At 39.1% G+C, this 27,493-nt stretch overlaps 2 protein-coding genes across 3 annotated transcripts; both read right to left on the bottom strand.

The window, feature by feature from the left end:
- Positions 1 to 5,874: 5,874 nt before the first annotated feature.
- On the bottom strand, positions 5,875 to 11,971 carry LOC103419677 (uncharacterized). 2 transcript variants are annotated; one of them, XR_526955.4, is made up of 4 exons: positions 11,678 to 11,943; positions 11,185 to 11,238; positions 6,130 to 9,421; positions 5,875 to 6,025 (listed from the first exon to the last, which is right to left on the bottom strand). XR_526955.4 is itself a non-coding variant. In XM_008357777.4 (3 exons), the coding sequence occupies exon 3, from the start codon at positions 9,347 to 9,349 to the stop codon at positions 6,272 to 6,274; it is 3,078 nt and encodes a 1,025-aa protein (XP_008355999.2). In that variant the 5' UTR covers positions 9,350 to 9,421; positions 11,185 to 11,238; positions 11,678 to 11,971; the 3' UTR covers positions 5,875 to 6,271. The 2 variants fall into 2 exon arrangements, 1 of the variants encoding a protein (XP_008355999.2); XM_008357777.4 differs by having other exon boundaries at positions 5,875 to 9,421; positions 11,678 to 11,971.
- A 2,618-nt stretch (positions 11,972 to 14,589) lies between these two features.
- LOC103410422 (uncharacterized) lies at positions 14,590 to 27,271 on the bottom strand. Its single transcript, XM_070826997.1, has 23 exons — positions 26,647 to 27,271; positions 26,308 to 26,507; positions 26,085 to 26,208; positions 25,908 to 26,002; positions 25,641 to 25,782; positions 25,320 to 25,385; positions 25,046 to 25,108; positions 24,712 to 24,762; positions 24,493 to 24,575; positions 24,283 to 24,397; positions 18,858 to 18,924; positions 18,657 to 18,757; positions 18,340 to 18,516; positions 18,135 to 18,209; positions 17,932 to 18,031; positions 17,600 to 17,694; positions 16,029 to 17,329; positions 15,835 to 15,913; positions 15,611 to 15,745; positions 15,387 to 15,521; positions 15,115 to 15,239; positions 14,958 to 15,033; positions 14,590 to 14,875 (listed from the first exon to the last, which is right to left on the bottom strand). The coding sequence occupies exons 1-23, from the start codon at positions 27,157 to 27,159 to the stop codon at positions 14,780 to 14,782; spliced, it is 4,014 nt and encodes a 1,337-aa protein (XP_070683098.1). The 5' UTR covers positions 27,160 to 27,271; the 3' UTR covers positions 14,590 to 14,779.
- Positions 27,272 to 27,493: the final 222 nt, after the last annotated feature.

Raw genomic sequence — 27,493 nt, 5'->3', positions numbered from 1 at the left:
CACTCGACGGAGCTCAGAACTCGAAGAGGCAAACTCAGAAATCGGAAAGGCATCTGCTTTTCCAGACGTGTCACCATCTGTCACATGCACACTCAGCTTTGCGAAAATCACGGGCAGTTTGTCGAAGCACCAATCCCAGATATCGAAGAGGCGCCAGTCTTTTTCAGCCTCGTCAACACATGTCACATGCACACTCAGCTTGGCGAAAATTACGGACAATTTGTCAAAGATTTCTGATGAAAAAGAAAAGCACGTGAAGCCATACTGATCAATCACTCAACGGTTGCCGACATGAGTGAAAGAATAGTACATCTACAGGTATTAAAGAACTTCTTATAACTGTCCACATTCACCCTCCATAGCAAGGCAGACATACTCAACCTTTCTTCATCTCTGAGAATGCATTTCCAACAAACCCTCTCGAGTCACTCAGTGTTCCTTATTCCTTGGGGGACCTTTGCAAGCAAATGACACCAAAGCAAAAGTATCTCATATCACCAGGGTAGAAAGCAAGAGTATCTCATATCATGCTTTCTCCATGTCCTTTCCTTTGTCCTTGTTCTTACCTACAAAGACAAGGATAAAGAAAACAATATGCCGAAACCTCCACTCAAACTCGGGTAAGGAATCGACTACCTGGAACTTTTGCCTGGTTGCTTACCTGGCATTGCTCTCAAGTACTCGTCTTCCACTACTGCTGTACTTCCAAAGAAGCTGCCACATCTTCCTGGAAAACAGATAAGACAAGTGAAAATGATACCTTGCAGCATGTGGAGACAACGTGCAGAAGAAACAAGTAGAGAAGAATGCAGCCTGTACACTCAACTTGCAGCCTGCACACTCAACTCAGCAGAAAGAGTCTGAGCTGAGGAACTCGAGAAGATGCCACATTTGCCTGGAGAACATTTAAGGAATGGAAAATGATACATTAAAGCATGTGGAGACAAGCACAACAAAACACGTGTCGATTCATCCGCTACTTCTTCAAAATCAAAAGTATCGCATATCATCAGGGTTGCGATCACTTTGGGTGGAGGACTCATTTTGACCCTCAAATTCTTGAGTCAACTTGCTAGGCGTTGTGGGCTGCACGTGCTGATTTACCACCCTTGAATCAAATCCTTAAAGATCAAGTCACCAACTAGAAGAAGAGCCCATCAATCTTGAAGATCATACCGTTGACCAAACTGCTCAGGTGTGAATTAGAAAGATTGAACAAAGCAACAAGTCGTCACCTTTAACTCGTGCTTGCTTGTCATGTGTTCGAGTCAACCTTCAAGAATCAAGCCTCAACGGCCCTTGAAGAAGCTTCCATCCAAATTCAAAATCAGGCCTCAACGGTCTTTGAGGAAATCACAAGTCTGATCCAAGATCAAGCGTCTACCACCCTTGAATCAAATCCAGTTCAAGAATAAGTTGTGGAAAGTCAACAATTGGAGGAATCCAGAAAGTCCTCCAACCCAGTTCAAGATCAAAGCTGTGGAAAGTCAACAAGCGCAAAAAACAAATACGTGCCAATTCATCCACTACCAAAGCCAAAGATCATCTACCACATGAAGCTCCTTGTGGTCCAATTTCAACCTTCAAGATCAAGCCTCGACGACCCTTGAAGAAATTTCAAACAAAGTTCAAGAACAAGCCTCAACGGCCCTTGAATAAATTTCCAGCCCAATTCAAGATCAAGCCCCAACGGCCCTTGGATCGACATCTACAATAAGGGATTTCAAAACGCATCTCATACACGTGACAAGCACATGTATACGACGCGCCTTGAAGTGGGGGCATTTCTAGACATCGAAATTTTGGTAAATAAATGTTGACCGATAAATCAAAGTTTCAACGCTTATGTATTACATAAATTTTACACGTAGTGTGTGACTCGACGAAAAATTGAAATGAGTCGGAAAAGTCATCAAACAGGACACGTGTCAACACCTGGCAGAAACGACTTATTTCATCTGGAATATTATATTCAAAATTAGGCCTTGGAAAATTCTATAAATAGAAGCCAATTTCATTCATTTAAGGGGAGGAATTCATATTACACCAAAACCTTGAAGCTCTGAAGCTCTGAAACTCTGAAACTCCGAAACTCCGAAGCTCTCAAGCATCCAGGTTCCCGAAGAATCAAGAAAGCCCTCTTCGTTCTTCGTTCATCGTTCTTCTCAGATCAAGCCCCGACGGCCATTGGATCAACAATCATCCACCTTCAAGATCAAGCCCCGACGGCCTTTTGAAGAACTTCCACCAATTCAAGATCAAGCCCCAAAGGCCCTTGAAGAACTTCCATCAATTCAAGATCAAACCCCGACGGCCCTTGAAGAAAATGTTCATCGTTCATCATCCATTCATCCTAAGATCAAGCCCCAACGCCCCTTTGGATCAACAACGTCAACAAATCCATACATTCAACCGTTCATCAAGATCAAGCCCAAAAGCCCTTGAAGATCCGTTCATCACTGTTCTTCAAGATCAAGCCCAAAAGCCCTTGAAGATCCGTTCATCACCGTTATTCAAGATCAAGCCTCAATGGCCCTTGAAGAAACGCTCATCCTCAAGATCAAGCCCCAACGGCTCCTTGAAGATCCGCTCAAATCCACCTTCAAGATCAAGCCCACGGCCTTTGAAGAACGTTCATCCTTAGATCAAGCCCAACGGCCCTTTGGATCAATTGCACATATACAAATCAACACCTTACGGAGATCGAATCAGAGGATCAAATTTGAGAGAGATTGTAATCCAAAATCATCAAATACAAATATTATTTTGTGCACGTTCTTGTCTCTTTCCTTTCAGGAAATTTTCGTGTTCACAGTAATATGTACTAATATTTTTTTATTGGGCTCTTATTTTGAGATATGTAATACTTGAAAGACAAATGCTTTTATTTTTTTTATTTTTTATGTTTTGAAGTAATATTTATGTGATAATGTGGTATGTATATACTAATTTAGTATTATATTTTACAATTTTTTTTGGGTCAAATTATGTTTTTTCATTTTCATTATTTATTGATTTAAAATATTTTTCTTAACGGGCAACAGGATGGGTCATATTACCTCATAATATTAACAAGTCGATTTCGGTTCGGATCATATTACCCGTTTATTTTAACGTGTGTTACATGACACGCACCTGTTAAGATATCGGGTATGACACAAAAACGACATGAACATAACATGACACGAATGCCAGGTCTATCTAGGGGGTCATCATTAGGTCTTTTTTTTTTCTATCTTTCAACTTAAAAAATAAATAAAAAATAATTTTATGAGCTAATCAATGGTAGGATCACATACAAAGGTATTGCAACATTTTTCTTAACTCCCATGCAAAAACATAAAAAAACAAAAAAAAAAATTTCTCAAACTAAAATTTCATTATTTTTTCCCCACAAAAACTGAGTTATTACAACATACATTTTCAAATCGATTTTTGAAAATTTTACAAGATTAATTATAAGCTAATGTTCAATTAATTCTCATGGGACCACATGTTCTTAAAATTAATCTAGGACATTCCTAAGGTTTTCAACATAAAAAAAATATTTGGTGGCCCACTATTAGTTTATTTTTTTTCTTTCTATTTTTCAAATTAAAAAATAGTTTCGAGACCTAATAAATGATAGGATCTCATCCAAAAGTTGTGTAACATTTTCCTTAGCTCCCACGTAAAATATTTCCTAAAACTAAAGAATGTGAGTTATGATCTAAGTTTTCAAATCGATTTTGGAAAATTTTACAAGATTCATTTTAATCTAAAATTCAAGTCATTCTCGTCGCACAATACATTTCCTAAAATTAATTTAGGACGTTTTGAAAATTTTCAACGCATAAAAAAAGGTTTGGGAACCCCACCATTAGGTCATTATTTTTTTCTTTCTATTTTTTAACTTTAAAAATAAATAAAAAATAATTTCGAGAGCTAATAAATGGTAGGATCACATCCAAATGTCTTAAAACATTTTCCTTAGCTCCCACGCAAAATATTTTCTCAAATTAAAATTTCAATTTTTTTGACAAAAATTGTGAGTTATAATCTACGTTTTGAAATCAATTTATTGATTTTTACAAAGTTCTTTGAGCCAAATTTTGAATCATTCTCGTTGCACGATATGCTTCCTAAAATTATTCATAACATTTCAAAGATTTTGGACACATAAAAATAATATTTTGGGGCCCACCATTAGGTCATTAATTATTTCTATTTTTCATCTTTAAAAATAATGAAAAAAAGCTAATAAATGGTAGGATCACATCCAAATGTGTTGAAACATTTTCCTGAGATCTCACATTGAATATTTTCTAAAATTAAAAATAACAATTTTTTACAAAAACTGTGAGTTATAACCCACGTTTTCAAATCGATTTTGAGAATTTACAAGATTCATTATAAGCCAAAATTTGAGTCATTCTCGTGGCAGCACATGTTTCCTAAAATTAATTAAGACATTTCAAAGATTTTTGACACAAAAAAATATTTCGAGTCCCACTATTAGTTTGTATTTTTTTTTCTACTTTTCAACATTCAAAATCAATAAAAAATAATTTCGAGAGCTAATAAATGGTAGGATCACATCCAAATGTCTTGACATTTTCTTTAGCTCCCAGGCAATATATTTTCTAAAATTAAAATTTCAATTTTTTGACAAAAACTGTGAGTAACCCACATTTTCAAATTGATTTTGAAATTTTTTACAAAATTCATTATAAGTCAAAATTGGAGTTATTCTCATTGCACCACATGTTTCCTAAAACTAATAAGGACATTTAAAAAAAATTTGACACATAAAAGAATATTTGGGTGCCCACTATTAGTTTATATCAATTTCTATTTTTCAAATTTGAAAATCAATGAAAAAATAGTTTCGGGAGCTAATAAATGGTAGGATCCCATCCATAAGTCTTGCGACATTTTTCGTAGCTCCCACTAAAAAAATTCCTAAAACTAAAAATTTCAATTTTTACCCATAGTTTCAAATCAATTTGGGAATTTTAACAATACCTTTTTTAGCTGGTTTTACAAATTAGTACAAAAATCATCACTAAATCTATTTGGTTCACCTTCATCTCACCGTGAGGTTTTTCAAAATTAATTTGAGACTTTCCTTTGAAATTGTGTGAAGTGAAAGCCCCATTTTGGCAATGTTCCGGGTCTCATTTCACTTAGTCTTTACTCTTTAGTTTTCAAATTAAATATTTTATTAAAAATATTTTTGTTGGTCACTAAATGGTAAACCTGCTTCCAAATGCCTTTTAAAACTTAATGCGAAAATAAAATTTGCATTTTTCTCAAAAAATATAGATTATCACTCACGATTTTTAGTCGGTTTTATAAATACATACAAAGATCATCATTAAGTCTATGTTTTCACCTTTGGCTCACCATAAGTATTTTAAATTAATGTTCGATAAATAGTAAAATCGCTTGCAAATGCCTTGTAGAATTTTCCTTAATAATTATGTAAAATCTACCACAAAAATTAAATTTTCACGAAAAATTTTGGGTTAACGCGTTAATGGACTCAGCCTGAGATCCGTAAAAGGCTTGTTGCTTAGTAAATCGTAAAATTGATTAAAAACCTTGAATTATTGCTCATAATGTTTGTGAAAGATTCCATTTTGATCAATTTGCATTACAATCTACTGGTATTTTTAACTTCGAAGAATAACAATTTATTATGGCAGCCCATTGTGTAACTTTAGTCCTTGTCCGCTCAGTGTAAATGATATCGTCATATTAAAAACAAAACTTGATTGCTAAACCAATAAATGAAAATACAAGCCGAGCTCATAACATAACAACAACCAGTGAACACAGACCTGAAAACATAAGAGCATATTGGGGCAAGTTTCGTGGGGTGGAACACGAAAGTAAGAGAGACTGCCTAAAATAAATAATGTAGGAAATTGTTCGTCCCTATAATTTGTGTGATATACATAGAAATTGAATAGAAGAGAAATTACAGCTACATCGTACCAAAAAGTCTCCCTATTTTTGCACTGCACTGCACTGCCCTGGCCTTCTATGAAATGAAACATAAAAGAGAAAACAGAAACAAAAAACCAATAAATTAAAAACAAGAACCTAATTTCTTCCTCCAGCAATTAATCACATAAATAATGTTACCTTGATAAAACTCCCTCCAACTTTATTCGGGCTCTGCTAAAGCGAAAGAGCTCACCCACTTCTGGATCGAGTGTATCAATCTACCACTTAGTTGGATTTATGAAACTGATCCAAAGAAATGTCAGGGCGTAGTTAAAAACTTCTATCTCCATGGCGGCGGTGGTTGCTGCTGCTGCTGCTGCTGCTGCTGTCTGTAGCTGAACGGGTATGGTTCCCAGCCGCTGTCTGGTTCCTTCCTTTTCCCACCAACCGTAGAACTTGAAGGGGGTTGTGAGTTATTCCTGAAATGATCCTCCATAGACCTTCCCGGACCGTGAATGAAAAGCTGCCTCAGGCCCACCGAGTCCCTATTGCCTCCCTCAACCATGAAGCCGCCGGAGTTCAGATCAAAACCGGGGCGCGATGGCCCAGCACCATTTATTACACCATTTAGACCTGGCTGCACACCAGTCAAATTCATGATGAATGGTGACTGGGAGAACTGTGGAGGAACAGCTGACGGAGAGGCCATAATTTGAGGTACAACCGTGGCTCCTCTGGAATCCACCATGTAGGGGATTGTGCCACCATGTCCATACATGGCTGAGGAGAACGACAAGGTGGGTCCAGTTGCCAATCCATTGTAGGCGAAAACAGGAGGATGAGAGTAAGAGACTGTTGAACCCATGTCCAAAAAGCTTCCAGTTCTTGCCATGGTAGCTTCTGTTGCGGCCTCAATAGCCTTGCCGTTTGCCAGGGACAGATTTTGAGAAGCTTCTTTTCTGTTTATCTCGACTCTGGTACCCATGATAGAAATAACTGAAGCATCCTGTCTAGGCCATCCATATGCATTTGCGTTTTGAGAAGACTTACCCGGCCCATGATCTACAGAATCAATATGAAAATATGGCCTGTCATTCAAATCAAAATTCCTCATAGAAGGCTGCATTGATGAAGATGATGAAGCAGGAGATGGGCTGCGACGGCCAACCCGGTTGAACAAGAACTGTCCTTCCACCCTTGAATCCAATGGTAAGGCATCACCATCATCATCAATACGATTCAGATCCAAATGGGGCCTCCCTGATCTATTCTGACTCATTTCCACTGAAGATTCCCCAGAAGGAAGGCCAGATGACACTAGAATTTGTTTTCCTAAATCATCACCACCCTCAGCCACATTCAGATCAATGTCAAGGCAATTTTGCCTCTGCTTTGAGCTATCACTGGTGGCCCCTGTAGAAAGATTCTTATAACCATCTGAGGGTCTGCGAGGAGATGCCCGGCGAAAAGCACTATTTGCAGCAGATCCTATCCACCCAATAGCCCCTTCAAATTGCAAAGGTGCTCCAGGTAAGCCAGCAGCTGCTACTGGTCTTGAAACAGGAATTGGCGTAGAGACGGGATTTACTGGGCGGTCCATTTCATCGGAGCACACTTCTTGATTTAGATCAAAACTACAAAGACCCTTTTCTGGGTAAACTTCTGGTTCTTGAGCTGCTTCAGTCACCTGAGAGGACTCCATATCATGATTTGCCTCTGCCGAATGACTATGTGGAGTAGTGCCCAGATTTTCTGAACTATCTATGTGGTCCTCCCTCTCAGGATTTGGCTCTGCAGAATGACTTTGTTCAGTTGGCGCCTCATTTGGTGAAACCTGAGCAGGTAAGTCCTGTTCTGCATTTATAGATTCTAGGCTATTGACCTGTCTGAGTCCACCTTCTGAAGTTTTCTCCGAAGATGAACTGCAGTCCGGTTCTTCTCTTTCATATTCTTGGGCTACCCGTCGAGCAACTTCTAGAGCGTCAACCATCCCATACTCAAGTTCAATATCTGACCTTCTTTTATCAATTGTGTCAGGACTTTTGGCATCAATTGCTAGTTTAGGATACTCATTAGGAATTGTCAATTCCTCATCTTCATCGCTTGAATGCTCCTTATCTTCATCAACAGCCATCTTGGAAGAAGTCTCCAAATCTTCAAGTTTTCCTGAAATACTACCATTCCCAGACGAGTCTTGCGGTGTGTTTGAACAGCATTCACCCTCTTGAACTGTAGTACTGCAAGGATTGACAGCTCTTGTATCATCCACCACACCCTTTGGATCAGATGCAGTTGTCCCTTCACTGCCAAAAGCAGTATATTTTTTACAAGAATCATCCTGATTGGCATTTTTTTGCAAAGCAGAATCAGTTGCCACATCCTGGGAAGTAGCACTATCAGCACCTGAATAAACAGTCCCAGGTTCCAACAAACCAGACCCTGAAGAGATGTCTGTCACACCCAACTTCCTAGGGGAACCGTTGACTTTGTGGTCCTGATTTTCATTTTTTGACTCATTCAATTTTGGACCATCTGAATGTTCATCAACACTGTTCGGCTTTGCTAACGGAAAAATAGAAGTTCCAACTGATGTAATCCCTCCCACAGAACATATAGAGGATTCATCTTTTATAGGATTTTCTTGAATAGGGTTCAACACAACAGCAGAGGCCAAAGTATCCAGAGATCCATCTTTGATGTAAGCGCTGTCTAAATGTTTGTGGGTTGGGGGAGACTCTTTGTTACAAGGTTGTATTGGTAAAGCATCAGCACTTTCTGGTTGAAGATCAACCGAAGTCCTTAATGGCAATACTTCATCTGGGTTATGTCCTGATGAATGATTTTCTCTGTGATCACCTACTTCTGAAGTAACATTTAAAGCAGATGGCTTAGAATCTTCTTCCAAACTCTTAGAACTCCCATCATCTGAGAGAACCCCAGCATTCTCAACATCAACGTCAACTGCATTACCATCCTCCTTCCAGCTATCAAACAGCAGTCTCGCTTGATCCTGAACCGTGGAGCTTTTGTAGCTAAGAAGACTCTTCACAGTACTCCAGATCCCTGAAGATAATGACCTCTTATTGTGTTTATGCAGCTTTTCAAGTGCTCGTAACAGAGAAGTTATTGACTCTTCTACAAAGTTCTCATTTGTATCTTTACCTAAGTTTTGGGCATCTTTTAGCCATCTATCAACAAACATGAGTCCATCTAATTGAATAAAAAGATCAAGACAGTCCTTATTCTCCGTGGCAGCAATTGTGCTTGCAACAGCAGCCCACTGCCGGGTCGCATCGCCAATATTATTCACGACAGAATCTTTCTCACTCTGCATTACGGTGACCAGCTCCTGAACTCGCGATGGGGCTGTGAGCCCATCTTTCATCTCAGTTAAGGTAAAGAAATCTTCGAGAGTCATGGTGCTTTACATAGCATGCTTACGCTACAAGAATTCCATGCAGAACACCAATGCTTTAATTTTCATTCAGAACTGCATTAATTACAAATGGTTACGTCAAAAATCAATAAAAGAACTTACACAGAAATTAATACCACCATAAGCAATTTACTGTTATGTCCCTTAACTGGTTAGGAAGACAGAATTGAACACTTTTAGGAAAAGCTTTTTGATCAGGTGGTGCCTCAGGCATGGTTATATTTAATGAATTTCACACCAACTTCTAATAAGTTCCTCTAATCATGCAACAAATAGTAAAACTTTAAGGCATATTACTATTAATGTCATTGATATCATTTCTTCTTATTCAAAAGGTGATGTGAAACATAAGTGCATATTCTACACTTCTAGTATTATTAGGTCAAGAGAACACAATGATTTGAACTGATTACAGATTCAAGTAAATATTCACCTACATCTAACTATCCAAGTATAAGAAGTTTAAACGAATTGATTGTCCCAAGCAATACAAAATCTGATAAGTGCAATAAAAATACTCTATAGAGAGGCAAAGAGTAAAAAGTAAATGGAATAAGAAAAAAAATTAATTAAATGATCTGATACACTATCAATCAAACAAATACATTATGTGAAAATTCTAACTTAAAGAGGAAACGTTGATCCACATCAAGCTTGTAGAGACTTGAACATAAATTTGTTAAATTGGCAACAATGATTATAAATATTAATATGTTCTAAACTGGCAAGACAGAATACCTGCAAACCCAATTAGTTAATAACATTTAACGCTCAAGAATTAAATGAACTCAAACAATTTAAAACTAAACAATTCTTTCCAATTAAGAACTTTGAAAATAAAGCATAGATCAAGCATGAGTTTGAACTATAATTACATAAGCCCCAAGTGATGAATTGCCACCATTGACAAATTACAACCACGCAGAGATAAGATGACAATAACATAAGTAAGAGAGGAAAAGGTTGGGTTCAACCAAGCTAAGAAAAAAAATTCAAAAATAAAATAAAATATCAAATTATGATGATCACGCATAAGACAAGCCGTATTTATACTAGAAGTGATCCTTTCGGGTAAAGTTCGTATCCGACAGATTCACAAATGAACTATTTCTCCCTTACAGAACTCAACTCACAAAATTTAGAACTATGTGACCAATGTATCAACATTGATGTTCCCACTTGACTGAATCTGCTGTTATACCAAAATTCAGATACAAGATTCACACATTTACATCCAGTATATTAACCCATTGTAAATAATAGCCTAACAAAACGTATTGCTAGACTGTGAGATTCCTTGACCAGACCATCATAAACTTATTATACAATCCAATATGATCAAATTTCAATTAAAGTCTTCCACTACTCCACACAAGTGCATTTGCAGCCAAACAATGGATTAATAAATGAGAGGTTTTTCAAAGAGTGTGAAACACATACAAAAGCACTTGTCACTAAAGTTCAAAGAAACAAATAACTTTTAAGAAATATGATCTGTAATTGTGTAGATAGGAAAGGAACGCTAGCATAAAAATACAGAAAGTTGCCTACTCTCACACGAACAACATCTAGCGTTCTTAAGTCTAATCCACATAGAACCATACAAAAATGAAGCTACGTTGTTCAATATATATCATGAAATTGAAGTCATATTCAAAGTGTAAATTTTGCTTCTCCACCAAATTTAAAATATGCTGATAATCGATCATCCAAGCACGCTCACAATAAAAATATCATGCACACAAAAAACATATTTACATATACCAAATCACAAATCTCTCATTAAACGAATAAGAGGCAGAGAGTAGCATTCGTACCTGATGAAGATTGGAGCTTTTGGATCACATCAACAAATAACACGCAACCTAATCCTGAAACAACCGAAGAGGTAACAAGTTCAATGCACGAAGAGAAATTCCGAAGTGTATAACATGATTAGGGGAAAAAATTACCGACACACACTGAATCAGACAGTAAAACCTAGACTTAAACCACTAATCATATAGCTCCATTGATTTGGCTATAAGTATATGCTATAAAATCCAAACAAGGGAAACCCTAATATCCAAAACAGGGAAGTGAAAGCGAAGAGGATCAAAATCCCACCTTTTCAAGCTTCGGACGAACGAGAAGTGGTGTGAAAATATACGGATATGGAAAAATTAATCAGGATTACGAGAATTAATGCCACGAGAGATGGTGCTTAATTAAGGCTAATTCCGAATTGGAATCAAATTAATTTCACAATATTGTAATGGAAAAGGGCAAAAAAATAAAAAATTAGAAGCTGCAGTTCGTCGTCTACTTTACCTTCGCGAACAAAAAAAACCCTAGCTTTGACACAGTCCAATTCAGAAGCTCCTCCGCTCTCTCTCTCTCTCTCTCTCTCTCTCTCTCTCTCTCTCTCTCTCTTCTGTGTATGTGCTGTGCTTTCTCTCTCTAAGCTCGCAGGATTTGTATCTCTCTCACCCCTCCCTCTCTCACTCTCTCCTTCGTAAAACCCTCGCTTTGTTCTCTGTGAAGCTTTCTTTTCGAACCAGAGAGAGAAACGAGAGTCTACCGTTTCCTCTTGTTTTTTTTTCTTTTTCCAGAAATTCTGAATTTAATTTGTTTCGATTAATTTTTCGTTTTGTTTTTTTTATTTTCTCGTGCTCTCATCTACTTAGAGGAATTTTTTATTATAATCGGAATAGGATATTACGTGTTTTTATATAAGTATTAATAAATTTTATTTTTTAAATTATTAACATTTTAACACACATATCTTACTATTTGTATGATAACATGTAGTGTATCATCTCGTGTGACGGTCACACTGAAAAATCTCTCTTTAATTGGAACCGGGCGACACATATCTCACTATTTGTATAATAACATGTAGTGTATCATCTCGTGTGACGGTCACACTGAAAAATCTCTTTTTAATTGGAACCGGACGACATATACCTCACTATTTGTATAATAACATGTAGTGTATCATCTCGTGTGACGGTTACACTGAAAAATCTCTCTTTAATTGGAACCGGGCGACGAGCTCGACCAATGAAACGGTGACGTTTTGTTCGGATGGGGGAATGGAAAGGTGACAGGTGGATGCACCAAAAAGCAAAACTGTCCATTTCGTTGTGGGGCTTATGGGCTTTTCGCAGTGGGGTGGGACGTGGTCTAAACTAAGGCCTACGGGCTGAAAAGGAGAGAGGCTTATCCGTGTCACTTTCATGGGGTCCCGTCGCAGTCACGTGCGGCTCACGTACTCATGTGATCGAGTTTAGTGACATGATGGTTTGTAGTTTATCTTGTTTGTTTGTTAATTTAGGAAAGTGATTCTCTTCGGATTTCTTCTTCTTAATTCATCTAATTAGGAAATTTATGCCGTTAAAATTTGATCCAACGGCTACAAATAGGTAATCATTTTAGAAGTTATAATAACTTCAGCTGTTGAATCAAATTTCAACGGTACGGATCTCTTGATTTGGTGGATTAGGAAGAAGAGATCTGGAGATGATTCTTTTCCTTAATTTAGTTGCTTATACTATAGATAAGTAGAGGGGATTATAATTTGGCTTCAGGTGTAACATTGAGAAGAGAAATATTATTGACTTAAAACGTTTTTTCGGTAACAACGACTATGATTTTTCTTTTACATGTTGGGATATTGTTTGCTTCTTCGAAGTGGTAAAGTGCACTCTAAAACAACACTACCATTTTAAGCACCAACGCTTAAATGTGTTACATCCTCACTTTACGCATTGACGTTATAAGTCTTTTTGTAGTACAACAACTGTATGTTGTCTATATTAATTTCTCCAATATTACCAATTTTTTGCAATAGAAAAAAAATTAAGAACCTACGGACCAAAATTTTTAATTTAACCCTAAACGTAGACAAGATGACTACATATTTATTTAGAAAATAAACATTGACAACTTGCCAACAAATTTATTAGTGAATAAAAACGACAAAAAATTGGACTTTCGCCAAATGGCTTCGTTTGAAAGGATCACCATCACTTTGCACAGTGGTTAGCGAACCATTTTTATCATTACTAGTGGTGTTTATTAGCTTTTATTATCTTTGAGAATATGAATAAGCAAGTTTCACATACTAATTTCAAAACCTTGTTTTGGAGGAAGTTGTAGTAATAATTCATCAATTTTAATTTAATTGGAGCAATGGTTCATCAATTAAAAATTTATGACTATTAGTTCCTTAACTCATCAAAATGTGTAGATATGGTCATTTTCGTCAATTCCGTTAAAACTTCTATCAAAATAAGTTACGTGTCATGCACATGAGGCTGAATCAAGAGGCAATGTAGAAAACCAAATGAAAATTGTAGTAATGGTCCCTTAATTTTAACCTCATTGTAGTAATGGTTCTTTCAACATGAGTCACTTTGACATAATTATGATGAAGTTGACGAAAAGGACTATAGATGCATGTTTTAATGAGTTAAGGGACTAATGATCAAGAATTTTTAGTTGAGAGACCATTAATCCAATTGAATTGAAATAAAATGACCATTGCTAAAATCTTCTTTTTTTAATATTTTAATTTTTTATATAAAAAAGAGGCACATGTTGGAGGCTTCATCACAACAGTCCAAATGTCGAGAAGACTCACAAAGGCATTTCAGCTTCCTCCTAACCACCATCATGTGATTCACCAGCGCCAAATATTGAACTCAAAACATGTCGTGTGACATACAGATCTGAATCAAAAGCTCCGAAAGTACAAATAAAAAAACAAAACAAGAAAAAAAAAAACAACATATAAGAATGTGAATGTGAAGAATTCTTCGTACAACCAAATAATGACAATGCTGTTTGCACGTACAACCAAATAATGACAATGCGGTTTGCACTTAACTTTCAACATATTCACATGTCAAATTCAAAGAATTTCGTAGACGTGGACTCACGCATTTGCTACAGTAAAATAAAGATCTCTCCTAAAAAGTTCGCGTGGGAATAGCATTCAAGAGAGATTGTAAAAACAAAAATGAAGTGTTGATGACATTCATTTGTCATTAAACAGTTCTTCAAAGCCCCAGATCGGCCCATCGATCGATCAAAAGTCTCTCTCGATAGTAAGTTGTAACTAATTAGTAGTTAACAAAGGCAAATATCATAACAACTTAAGGTTTTTTGGTAAGATTTTCGATAAGAGTGCTTAACTACAGCACTTACATTAAGTGAGATCGCGTGAAGCTGAATGTGACTAAAATACAAAATATTTAATTTTTTTTTATTTTATAAAAATGTTATTAAATAACATGGTCAGACATGCATGTCGGAATATTTCTCGTATGATACGTAATGCAAGCATTTGCACAACACACCCTAAATTACAGAGGGGACCAAAACACACAACAGAAAAATGGGCCAGGTGCAAAATGAACACGTACTAACCTAACTAGGAAGATTTCTGTGGAGCAAACGCAAAAGAGAGATGCTACCCTGCGTTCTGTGCCTTTCTTCAACAGCACCTGATTTCTTCTTTCCACGCTGCAAATTGGTTTTATTAGCAATGCATCATTATATATCCACAGAGAGAGAGAGAGAGAGAGAGAGAGAGATTGGGTTTTACCTTTGGCTTCTCATCATCGTCAATGTCCAGAGCACTGAAATCCCTTAGTAATAAGGATGATGCAGGCAAAAGTCTCCTGTTTTTTTCCATATAAAAGGGTTCAGAAGAGAGCCATTCATTCAAATGCAGTAGTAGAGAAAAAAGATCGTAGAAGCACCTTTTCGGTTTCTCTGTTTTTGTAGAGATTTTAACACCCGGTTCACTGTCAGTAACATCAATGGCATCGCGCCCTTTAGTTGACACAAGGTCTTCCTTCGGTGATGTAGGAACATTTAATAACGTCTGTAAGAAAAAGGAAATGATTTTTTCAATAGCAGGTTGTTTTAGAATCCACACCACATTCAAAAGTGAACAAAGATCGATTTCCAAGTGAAAGTTATACAAGGAGACAATAGAGAACAAATAATGAGAGACTGCTAATAACTTTACCTGTGGCTTCTCAATCTCACCCTTCGCATCCAAAACAACGGAGTCCCTTGGTTCACTGTCAGGAATCTCAATAACGTCGCACCCTTTAGTTGACACAAGGTCTTCCTTCAGAGATGTTGGAAAGTTCAATAATTCCTAGATGAAACAGGAAAAATGATTGAGGTGCAAGTCCTATAAAAAGCTCATAGAAAACAAGTAAAACAAGAAAATGCTAAGAACTTTACCCAAGGCTTCTGAATCTCATCCTTCGCATCCAAAACGCGGGATTCTCTTGGTTTACTGTCTGGAATCTCAATAACATCGCACCCTTTAGTTGACACAAGGTCTACCTTCGGTGATGTTGGAAAGTTCAATAATTCCTAGAAGAAACAGAAAAACTCATTGAGGTGCAAGTTCTTTCAAAAGCTCATTGAGAACAAGTAAAAAAAGAGAGCGCTAAGAACTTTACCCGAGGTTTCTGAATCTCATCCTCAACATCCACCGCACTGAAATCCTTTGGTGATGGAGATGAAGAAGGCGAAGCTCTCCTGATTAGAACAATAAATATAGGCAAAAATTCAACCAAAAAGGTGCTTAATACAAAATCCTCTTAAGGAAATCAAGCAGGCGACCAAAATTTAAAATGATATAACACCCCCTAACCTTTCCGATTTCTCCAACTGTAAAGCTTGGCAAGAAGTATCAAGTCCACTCTCACAATCTAGCTGGCTAACAACATTATAATGTCCAGTAGAGAGGACACATTCTGATTTCTCCCACCGTATAGCTTGGCAAGAGGTATCAAGGCCACTCTCACAATCTAGCAGGTCAACACCATTACATTGTCCAGTCAAGGCAACCTCCTCCAAGTTCTCCGTCTGTAATGCTTGGCAAGAAGTATCGAGTGCACTCTCACCATCTAGCAGGTCAACAGCAATGCAATGTCCAGTAGAGGGGGCATCTTCCGATTTCTTCAATTGCATAGCTTGGCAAGAAGTATCAAGTCCACTCTCACAATCTAGCAGGTCAACACCATTACATTGTCCAGTAGAGGCAACCTCCACCAAGTTCTCCGTCTGTAATACTTGGCAAGAAGTATCAAGTGCACTCTCACCATCTAGCAGGTCAACAGAATTGTAAAGTCCAGTAGAGGGGACATCTTCCAATTTCTTCAACCGTATAGCTTGGGAAGAAGTATCAAGGCCACTCTCACAATCTAGCAGGTCAACACCATTACTTTGTCCAGTAGAGGCAACCTCCTCCAAGTTCTCCATCCGTAATGCTTGGCAAGAAGTATCGAGTGAACTTTCACCATCTAGCAGGTCAACAGCATTGCAATGTCCAGTAGAGGGGACATCTTCCGATTTCTTCAACTGTATAGCTTGGCAAGAAATATCAAGGCCACTCTCACAATCCAGCAGGTCAACACCATTACGTTGTCCAGCAAAGGCAACCTCCTCCAAGTTCTCCGTCCGTAATGCTTGGCAAAAAGTATCGAGTGCACTTTCACCATCTAGCAGGTCAACAGCATTGCAATGTCCAGTAGAGGGGACATCTTCCGATTTCGTCAACCGTATAGCTCGGCAAGAAGTATCAAGGCCACTCTCACAAGCTAGCAGGTCAACACCATTACTTTGTCCAGTCAAGGCAACCTCCTCCAAGTTCTCCGTCTGTAATGCTTGGCAAGAAGCATTGAGTAAACTCTCACCATCTACCAGGTCAACAGCATTGCAATGTCCAGTAGAGGGGGCATCTTCCGATTTCTTCAATTGCATAGCTTGGCAAGAAGTATCAAGTCCACTCTCACAATCTAGCAGGTCAACACCATTACATTGTCCAGTAGAGGCAACCTCCACCAAGTTCTCCGTCTGTAATACTTGGCAAGAAGTATCAAGTGCACTCTCACCATCTAGCAGGTCAACAGCATTGCAATATCCATTTAAGGAAATATCTTTTGATGATTCCTATTTAACAGGGAAAAGAACCACGTGCAATTATTCACACTAGTTAACAAGAGCCTTATGTAAAGAAGAGGTAAAAAGAATCCTATAGAGTGGAGCCATTTTTCATGACAGTGATGATGTAAAACAAAAGTTTAGAAAAAAACGATTGGCTGGAAGTATGTCTGAGCACAATGAAAAAGCTTGAAAACGTACAGACAAGATAAACATCATTGGAAGAAAAATAAGATTCAAAGAATCACAAAAATTCAAAATATAGTTCAAGAGTCTAACCTTATGCCCCTCACTAAGCAAGTCGTCCAGTTCAACAGAAGAGCAGCTATCCTTTCTATGCATGGCAAGTGACTGATAAGAGTCCACTATAAAACCTGAAAACCTTAAACTTACAAACTCAAGCTAGAAACACTGAGGTAATGATACCTAGTAGGCAAAAGAATATCAGACTGACCCAAAACCAAGATTTAAGAGGTTCTTGTGTTTTGTGGTCAAAGTCCACAGCACTACTTACTGGTTAAGAAGCTACAACTACAAAGTACAAATCATAGTAAAAGCTACAGGTACAACATGATATGCAAATGTAAACTATTGAACTCTTCAAGTCTAACCTGCTACATCCACACTTAAATAACTATCCTCCAGTCTGACAGATATAGACTCACACAGATCTGTGGCACTATGTTCACTGCCGGAAACTCTCTCACATGTCTGCGTTATATAGCATGTAACAGCTACGTTAAATTCCAATTCATCTAAAATGAAAATCACTCTATACGATAAGATTAAAATCTTCTTTCTTGATAGTTCTTACCTGATGATCTTGCTGATTTGGGTTTTCAAGTTCAAGGCATAAAGTACTCACCTCCCCAACATCCAAACTTTTCACCTAGTATATCAGGAAGGTAATACCACTCAGCGTAAGCAAATTCATTAAAGATAAGACTACTAACCAAGTCAAACATGAAACCAAACTCTAAGACGTAGATAATAGTTGAGCAAGACAAAATATGTCAAACCTCATAAAGATTGCTAGATTCTTGACCACCCACTCCGGACAAGCTGACCTCAACTGCTTCTCTGTTGGAACATGAACAGCAGGACTGGACATCCTTGAGCTCCTTTTCAAGCTCAAGACATCTTGTATGTTCAGTCATGAGGTTTTGTCTGAGATGTTGGATTTCGTCATCTGCCACCTACTTACAATTAGAGTTGATGAGTATACTTTTTGGCCAATACAAATGAGTATATGGAGCTAGTTAATTAACTTCAAAAATCTTGTGTGTTTCAAAACAAGAAGATATCACTTTCCAAAAACTTAAAAACTCTTCATTACCTTGAGTTTTTCTTTATACTGCTTCAAAACATTCCATATAGCTTTGGAAAAACTCTGCATTATCCGATGGTTTCTCTCTCCCTGATAGGAGTCAACGCAACCTGATTTTGTAAATGCACAGAGCAGAAACTAAGCAAATTATATAAGGAATCCTGGCGGTTGGAATAAGAAAAAGAAAGTGGGTAAGTCCATCTAAGTTACCACTGCTTTTTACAGAACCTTCCTTGGATAGTGCATTTTCAGCTTCAATGCTTTTGCGTTCTTCAATCTGAAATCAACCAGAAAATAGAAGTGTTGAAGATATGCTTTAGGTTTTCTTTCAAAATAATCCAATAGTGATACAGACACTTGGGAACTATAATACATGTCATAGTTGCTTCCAATTATTCCAATTAAGCTACAGCATAGATACAACAACAACAACAACAAAGCCTTTTCCCACTAAGTGGGGTCGGCTATATGAATCCTAGAACGCCATTGCGCTCGGTTTTGTGTCATGTCCTCCGTTAGATCCAAGTACTCTAAGTCTTTTCTTAGAGTCTCTTCCAAAGTTTTCCTAGGTCTTCCTCTACCCCTTCGGCCCTGGACCTCTGTCCCGTAGTCACATCTTCGAACCGGAGCGTCAGTCGGCCTTCTTTGCACATGTCCAAATCACCGGAGCCGATTTTCTCTCATCTTTCCTACAATTTCGGCTACTCCTACTTTACCTCGGATATCCTCATTCCCAATCTTATCATTTCTCGTGTGCCCACACCTCCCACGAAGCATCCTCATCTCCGCTACACCCATTTTGTGTACGTGTTGATGCTTCACCACCCAACATTTTGTGCCATACAACATCGATGGCCTTATTGTCGTCCTATAAAATTTTCCCTTGAGCTTCAGTGGCCTACGACGGTCACACAACACGCCGGATGCACTCTTTCCATCCAGCTCGTATTCTATGGTTGAGATCTCCATCTAATTCTCCGTTCTCTTGCAAGATAGATCCTAGGTAGCGAAAACGGTCGCTTTTTGTGATCTTCGCTAGATTGCTCCGGTCATTAGTGTGGATAAGTATATAAATGAATAGAGATAGGAAAGCAAACACAAGATGTACGTGGTTCACCCAGATTGGCTACGTCCACGGAATAGAAGAGTTCTCATTAATTGTGAAGGGTTTACACAAGTACATAGGTTCAAGCTCTCCTTTAGTGAGTACAAGTGAAAGATTTAGTACAAATGACATTAGGAAATATTGTGGGAGAATGATCTCGTAATCACGAAACTTCTAAGTATCGGAGTGTGGTGTCGTCTTGACTTGCCTTATCTGTCTCATAGGTAGATGTGGCATCTTCTCTGGAAGTACTCTTCCTCCATCCAGGGGTGGTATCTTTAACTGGTGGAGATGCACAAGGTAATGTATCAATTTCACTTGAAGCTTACTTGTAGTTTCAGGCTTGGTCAAGCGCGATACAAACCATGTAGTAGGAGTCCCCCAAGTCGCCGAGTTAGGGGGTCTGCTGAAAGAGGTGACAGACAAGGTAAGCAATCAGAGCTCCGACTGATTGTTCACCTTCTCCCCATCTTGCAGCAGCATGAAGGATAAAGAGAAGAAAAATGAGAAGAGATGATATGAGATACTTTTGCTTTTGAAGAAGTAACTTTCCACAGGCTTATTCTTGAACTGAGCTGGAGGGTTTTCTTGTTTCCTCCAGAGTATTAAGGCCGACTGAAGAATTTGAGGGTCAAAACAAGTCCATCAAATCTAGAGTACGTTCCACCCTGCTGATATGGGATACTTTTGCTTTTGACAGAGTAATGGATGTATCGGCACGTGTGCTGTTACGCTTGTCTCCACATGCTTCCTTGTATCCTTCGCACTTGCCCTATCTGTTCCTCAAGCAGATGCGGAATCTTCCCTGGAAACATAAGATGTTGAAGATGAGTACTCGAGAGCAATGCCAGGTAAGTAATCAGGTAAGGGGTTCCAGGCAGTCAGTTCCTGGCTGGAAGCTTGATTCCAAGTGTTGACTGATTGCTCTCTTTCTCCTTGTCTTGCAGGTAAAAACAAGGCCAAAAGAAAAGACAGGGAAAAAGCATGATATGGGATACTCTTGCTTTTAACCCTGATGATATGAGATATTCTTGCTCTAGTATAGCTTGTTTGCAGAGGTATTATCGGGGGGAAAGAAAGCTAAATATTTTGAAAGGCTTCGTTGGGAGTGCCCTCTTAGATATGATGAAGGGTTGAGCATTTTTGCAGGTCTGCCTGTCCGTTGGGGATGGAGGTCGACATATATAGGAGTCTCCCTAACAACAAGTAGTAATGCTATTCCTTTACCCTGCTTGGTCATAGCACGGTAGTGGGAGCTGCCAGTTTCACATGTTTTAACTTTGTCAGAGCACTTTGAAAAGGTGGTCTGTGGTATCTGGCTCTCGAGATTCGGAGAACGATGCCTCTTCGATTTTTGAGAAAGCAATCATGTTGGGGGTCTGACTCTCGAGATTCGGAGAGCAGTGTCTCTTCGATTTTTGAGGAAGTAATCATGTTGGGAGTCTGGCTCTCGAGATTCGGAGGGCGGTGCCTCTTCGATTTTGGAGCAAGCAATCTTGTTGGGAGTGTTGTCTCGAATGTGAGTAAAGGTTGGGCATGTTTGCTAGTCTACCTTGCCACGAAGCACAAAGGTTGACACACAGGGACTTTCCAATTATCCAGCAATGGTACTGTTCCTTTACCCTCTCTTCGATTTTGAGAAAGTAGTCATGTTGGGAGTCTGGCTCTCGAGATTCGGAGGACGGTGCCTCTTCGATTTTGGAGCAAGCAATCTTGTTGGGAGTGTTTTCTCGAATGTGAGTAAAGGTTGGGCATGTTTGCTAGTCTACCTTGCCACGAAGCACAGAGGTTGACACACAGGGACTTTCCAATTATCCAGCAGTGGTACTGTTCCTTTACCCTTGTGGGTAATAATATGGTAGCTAGACCTTCAAAATTTATGTGTCTAAACTTTTGTTAGTGCTGTTTCTTTGCTATTCTTTTACCTTTCTTGGTCAGAGCGATGTAGTGGGAGCTGCAAGCTTCACGTGCTCAACTTTGGCAGATAACTTTGGCAAAGTTATCTGTGGTACCCATGAGCTATTGTTGCGTGTGGGAAGTGGGTGATTGAACAGTAAGATTCATGTGCTTTCTACTTCACCAGAAGTCTTCGACAGAATGCCCATAATTTCTGCAAAGCTGAGTGTGCGTGTGACAGGTGCTGACAAGGCTAGAAAAGTAGGTGCCTCTTCGATTTCTGAGATCAGCCCTCGTGGTCTCTGAGCAGCCCAGCTTTTGAGAAAGCGAGCGCCTCTTCGATTGATTCGGAGAACGATGCCTCATCGATTTTTGAGAAAGCAATCATGTGGGTCTGGCGTGCCTCTTCGATTTTGGAGCAAGCAATCTTGTTGGGAGTGTTTTCTCGAATGTGAGTAAAGGTTGGGCATGTTTGCTAGTCTACCTTGCCACGAAGCACAGAGGTTGACACACAGGGACTTTCCAATTATCCAGCAATGGTACTGTTCCTTTACCCTCTCTTCGATTTTTAAGAAAGTAGTCATGTTGGGAGTCTGGCTCTCGAGATTCGGAGGACGGTGCCTCTTCGATTTTTGGAGCAAGCAATCTTATTGGGAGTGTTTTCTCGAATGTGAGTAAAGGTTGGGCATGTTTGCTAGTCTACCTTGCCACGAAGCACAGAGGTTGACACACAGGGACTTTCCAATTATCCAGCAGTGGTATTGTTCCTTTACCCTTGTGGGTAATAATATGGTAGCTAGACCTTCAAAATTTATGGGTCTAAACTTTGTTAGTGTTGTTTCTTTGCTATTCTTTTACCCTTCTTGGTCAGAGCGATGTAGTGGGAGCTGCAAGCTTCACGTGATCAACTTTGGTAGAGAACTTTGGCAAAGTTATCTGTGGTACCCATGAGCTATTGTTGCGTGTGGGAAGTGGGTGATTGAACAGTAAGATTCATGTGTTTTCTACTTCCCCAGAAGTCTTTGACAGAATGCCCATAATTTCCGCAAAGCTGAGTGTGCGTGTGACAGGTGCTGACAATGCTGGAAAAGTAGGTGCCTCTTCGATTTCTGAGAGCGGCCCTCGTGGTCTCTGGGGAGCCCAGCTTTTGAGAAAGCGAGCGCATCTTCGATTTCTGAGATCGGCCTTCGTGGTCTTTGAGCAGCCCAACTTTTGAGAAAGCAAACGCCTCTTCGATTTCTGAGATCAACCCTCGTGATCTCTAAGCAGCCCAGCTTTTGAGAAAGCAAACGCCTCTTCGATTTCTGAGCAGGCGCCTCTTCGATTTCTGAAGCTCCGTCGAGTGCAGATTTTTATAGGGGCTGGCATTAAGTTTCAAATCACACTTGAATCTCCACCAGTAGAAGCTTCATTCTTGCACTTCTAAGATCTTGATTTGTCCGACCTCTTCTCTCTTCAACACCTTTGAAAATGTCTGGCCCCTCTGACCGTCGTTTTGACTTGAACCTTGTTGAAGTGGCAGCCCCGCCTTCTCCAGACAACATATGGCGCCCATCCTTCGTCTCCCTTACTGGTCCTCTTACCGTTGGGGATTCCGTGATGAAGAATGATATGACCGCTGCGGTGGTGGCCAGGAACCTTCTCACTCCCAAAGATAACAGACTACTTTCCAAACGGTCTGATGAGTTAGCTGTTAAGGATTCGCTGGCTCTCAGTGTTCAGTGTGCAGGTTCTGTGTCTAATATGGCCCAACGCCTATTTGCTCGAACCCGCCAAGTTGAATCATTGGCGGCTGAAGTTATGAGTCTCAAACAGGAGATTAGAGGGCTCAAGCATGAGAATAAACAGTTGCACCGGCTCGCACATGACTATGCTACAAACATGAAGAGGAAGCTTGACCAGATGAAGGAAACTGATGGTCAGGTTTTACTTGATCATCAGAGATTTGTGGGTTTGTTCCAAAGGCATTTATTGCCTTCGTCTTCTGGGGCTGTACCGCGTAATGAAGCTCCAAATGATCAACCTCTGATGCCTCCTCCTTCTAGGGTTCTGTCCAGTACTGAGGCTCCAAATGATCCCCCTCCGGTGCCTTCTCTTTCTGGGGCTCTACCGACTGCTGAGACTTCTCCTAAGCAACCTTTGTGAAGGCTCCCTCTTGTGTGTTTATTTTGACTCATGTATATGTACATATTTGTAGCTTATCGGGGATATCAATAAATAAGAAATTTTTGGAAACACTCACACCAAATACCGAAATAATCACAACACCCAATGTGTACATAATATTCATCCATAAATTTTTGCAGAAGTTTGGGAACATGCTTAGCATGGATACAATGATACAAACACTGATCAGAAACAAAGTCAAAATGGAAACGCTAATCCCATTAAAAATAATTTCAGTGAAGAAGCATCTAGTATTGTCTTCATATTTACAACGGTGCAGTCAAACAAAGTTTCAAGAAAGTAAAAGTTAGCAAGCTTAAAAGAGAAAGTGAAATGATCTTATGTTACTCTTCAAATAGGCATACTGACAAAATAACATCTGAAGCCAGCAATGAAATTGAGACACAAATGAAATAATAATATAACTTATAAGGTATTGAAAGAATAATTTAACCCAGAAAGACATACCGTGCAAGCATCGGGATCGGTAACTTTCATTTTTTTGCGCTGCTCAGTTCTAGACAAAGCTTGGAAATGCCTTTTGGGGTATGAGATATTTGATGGTTCTTCAACATAATTATACCTGAAATACATAGTACAAAGCTGTTAACACTTCATACAGCAAGAAATAGTTCAAATATAATGTGCAATTTTTGGGTTGGGGGTGTGGAATTGTACTTGATTTCCATAAAAGGTGAGGCTTGTCTTAGCACGTAAGATGTATCACGATAATCCTCTTCTCCTGATTTGACTGTTAAAATCTGCGAGTTTAAGAAAGAAAGTGCAAACGGCAACAGAACCGCAAGAAAATGAACATATATTTTGAATATTCCAACTCATCAAAAGTTTTTTAACAAACTCCATTGGTTAGCCAATTTTGGAAATAAGACGGCATACCAATGCCATCCTCTTCTTGCCTTCCAAATAATCTCGCAGATACTTGGTTAACTGTTTGAAGAGAAAAAAAATCACATTAGTAACATTTGATCCTAAATTGTATTAAAGTTATCAAAAGACCTCCAAAAAAAAACCAACCCTGGCAATATTTCATGCCAATTCGAATCTTTGTATTAGGTACTTAAACAAAAGATTGTTTCTCGTCAATAGATCAGATAACTAAGATGCATGATGAGCATACATACATCTCAGTAGGCCATTCCGATATACTATGTACATAAATCAGTAAAGCAAAACATATTACATATTTTCAATAGGTAGAGTAAAACATTACCAAAGAGTTCTGAAAGTGTTTCTGCAATGGCTTCTTAGGGTTCTTCTGATGCTCGAGTAACGACTAAATCCACAAAAAAGAAAGGAAAATGACTATAGACACATACACGCATAGGGGGAGAGGGAGAGAGAGAGAGAGAGAGCTACAACAGCAAATAAGGGGACTTCAAATTTGTAAAAAAATGAGCAAGCAACAATCACCCAAGAAAAATGGTGAACAAACATAAAATGCAAATGAATAATGAAGTCTAGAAAACCAACTCAAGGCAACATACTCTCAAGCACAAGCCTATAACCATTGACGTATTGTTGATGAAATTACTTTCGAGCAATCTGACTCCCTGAAAATTAAAAGAAAAAGACCAAACCATAAACAAAATCATTATTCAAAATCAAGACTACACTTGTGCAAAAAAATCTGTCATTAATTGAAGTATCCCAAAAATACTAATAGTATAGATCCGGCGAGATGGTGGTAACAATTATAGAGCAAATATCATACTCTGAGGGATGCATTGAACATCCAAAATTGAACAAACTTCAACATTTAAAAAACAGCCACTTCAAAGAGAATAATTCAGTCACATATGTGAAACCTGATTTCCAGTTCTTTTTTCTCTTTCCGCTCCAGCAAGATCAACAATAGTGAGGACACCATCATTTGCATTTGCTTGATTATTCTCGTCTCCATTACACTTGTCAGCAACAGCGCGAATGTTTATAATACACTGTGACCGGCTAGAAGCATATAAAAAATGTAGCCATAATTCTTACGTGATCGTAAAATTCAGACATTGTAAGAAACAATGTAGAAAAATGGATGAAACAAAGAATACATAAGTTCATCAATGACTTTCACACACCTTGATTGGCTATTTGCATTTGTCATTCCCGTTGCACGCTTTAGCATTGCCTGAGCAATTAACGACTCTGCCTGTCTAGCATCAGAAATGGGTATCTGTTTACAGAAATGGAATAGGTGCTAGTTATTTCTTATATCCAACCACATAATCAAATTAAACTCAAGGATAGTACTCAACCTCTTGCAAGCCTCTTAGGGTTGATTGTTGCATGCTTAAATCTCCGCCATTAGGAGATAAGTCAAATAGCCTTTCTCCTTTGCCTCGTTCAGAGCTTATCTCGAAGATCGATATGAAAAATGATCTGTGAAGAGTGAATGAAGACATCATACGATATAAGTTGAGTAACAAGTCCAGCAACTAAATCTAAAGACTAAAATCACATGTTGACATTGCCCAATACCTCGAAGACTCAGAAATGCTCCCTGAAGTCTGATTGAAGATATGTTGAAGAGCAAGCGGAACCATACCCGGCTGCCTGGGGCACCCAAACACCGTATGCGTCTTACCCGAGCCACTAGGCCCCAATGCAGCCAGCATCCCACTCTTACCCCTCAGAAATTCTTCTACTAAAGGCTTCACCATCTTATCATACACCTCTTCCTATCAACAACAACACAAATTCGCCAAAAGGAAAGAAATTTATACATGATTATTATAAAAGAACAATTTGAAATCATACTTTCCACTGAATTTTCCAGCATTTTCTCTGCAACCAAACATAACACAAACGAAAACTAACCTGAGAGGAATCAGAGGAGAAGACGTGGGAAAACCCCTCATAAACCTCAGTCTTCGTGCGGTTAGATTCCTGCAGTGCTAGTGGCGGCGATAGCGTCACTGAATGAGAAGTATTCACCTTTATACAGACGTCTTCCTTTATCTTTCTGTTGATCTGCGGCGATCGTCCGGCCGCCGACTTCTTCTTCGCCGGGTTTTGGGGCCAAGCATTTTTTAATCTCGGCTTCGGATTCTGATCCGCCCCGAAGCCGCCTGTTTTGTCCCCAAGCTTGCACGGCACAAGGGGCCGAATCCTCAGAAAAACCCTAAGGTTTTCGGCCACAGGGTTCGTTTTAGCAACGTCCATGGAGAGGATTTCTTGGGTTGGGAAAGATCGTACTCCGGGCGCAATTGAAGACGGAATTTGCATTTCTCGAGCCGCTGTGGCGGGCGTTGGCGTTGGCCTGGCCCTCCGGTGAGGGTTACGGCGAACCGTCACCGTGTTTGGACCCGGTGCTGGGCTGTTGATCTCCATACTCAATCAGTGAGTGTGTGCGGTGTCGCTTCGTCTCTGCTCTCAACGTCACGCCTTTTTTTTTTTTCCGTTTGCGTTTTAGCGCTAAAATGGAGCGATGCGGCTATTTCAAGTTTTGAACTTTGCTTTCGAAAAGGGAACGCAATATTAGAGCACCTCCACCCATGGAGTCCTCCTGGCAATCCACTATTCAATTCACCTTATTAAACAGTAACTGCCTTAAATGAATAGTAATTACCATTAATAAACAGTAATTGTCATTTACATCTCCACCCTTGGAACCCTCTCCCCTGGCAATAAGCAATAAAAATAATAGTTTTTTATGTTTGTTTAA

Source organism: Malus domestica, chromosome 08, assembly GCF_042453785.1.
Source record: "Malus domestica chromosome 08, GDT2T_hap1".
NCBI classification, from domain to species: domain Eukaryota; kingdom Viridiplantae; phylum Streptophyta; class Magnoliopsida; order Rosales; family Rosaceae; genus Malus; species Malus domestica.
This window is presented reverse-complemented; position numbering and strand designations above follow the sequence as displayed.

Bases quoted from the DNA above. Each gene is read 5' to 3' on its own strand.
- LOC103419677 (XM_008357777.4), bottom strand. From the start codon at position 9,349: ATGACTCTCGAAGATTTCTTTACCTTAACTGAGATGAAAGATGGGCTC.
- LOC103410422 (XM_070826997.1), bottom strand. From the start codon at position 27,159: ATGGAGATCAACAGCCCAGCACCGGGTCCAAACACGGTGACGGTTCGC. The intron at 25,386-25,640 runs GTTTCACATATG...TTTAATTTTCAG, and splicing joins AAAAAAGAACTGGAAATCAG to GGAGTCAGATTGCTCGAAAG. The intron at 18,032-18,134 runs GTAAGAACTATC...TATATAACGCAG, and splicing joins CAAATCAGCAAGATCATCAG to ACATGTGAGAGAGTTTCCGG.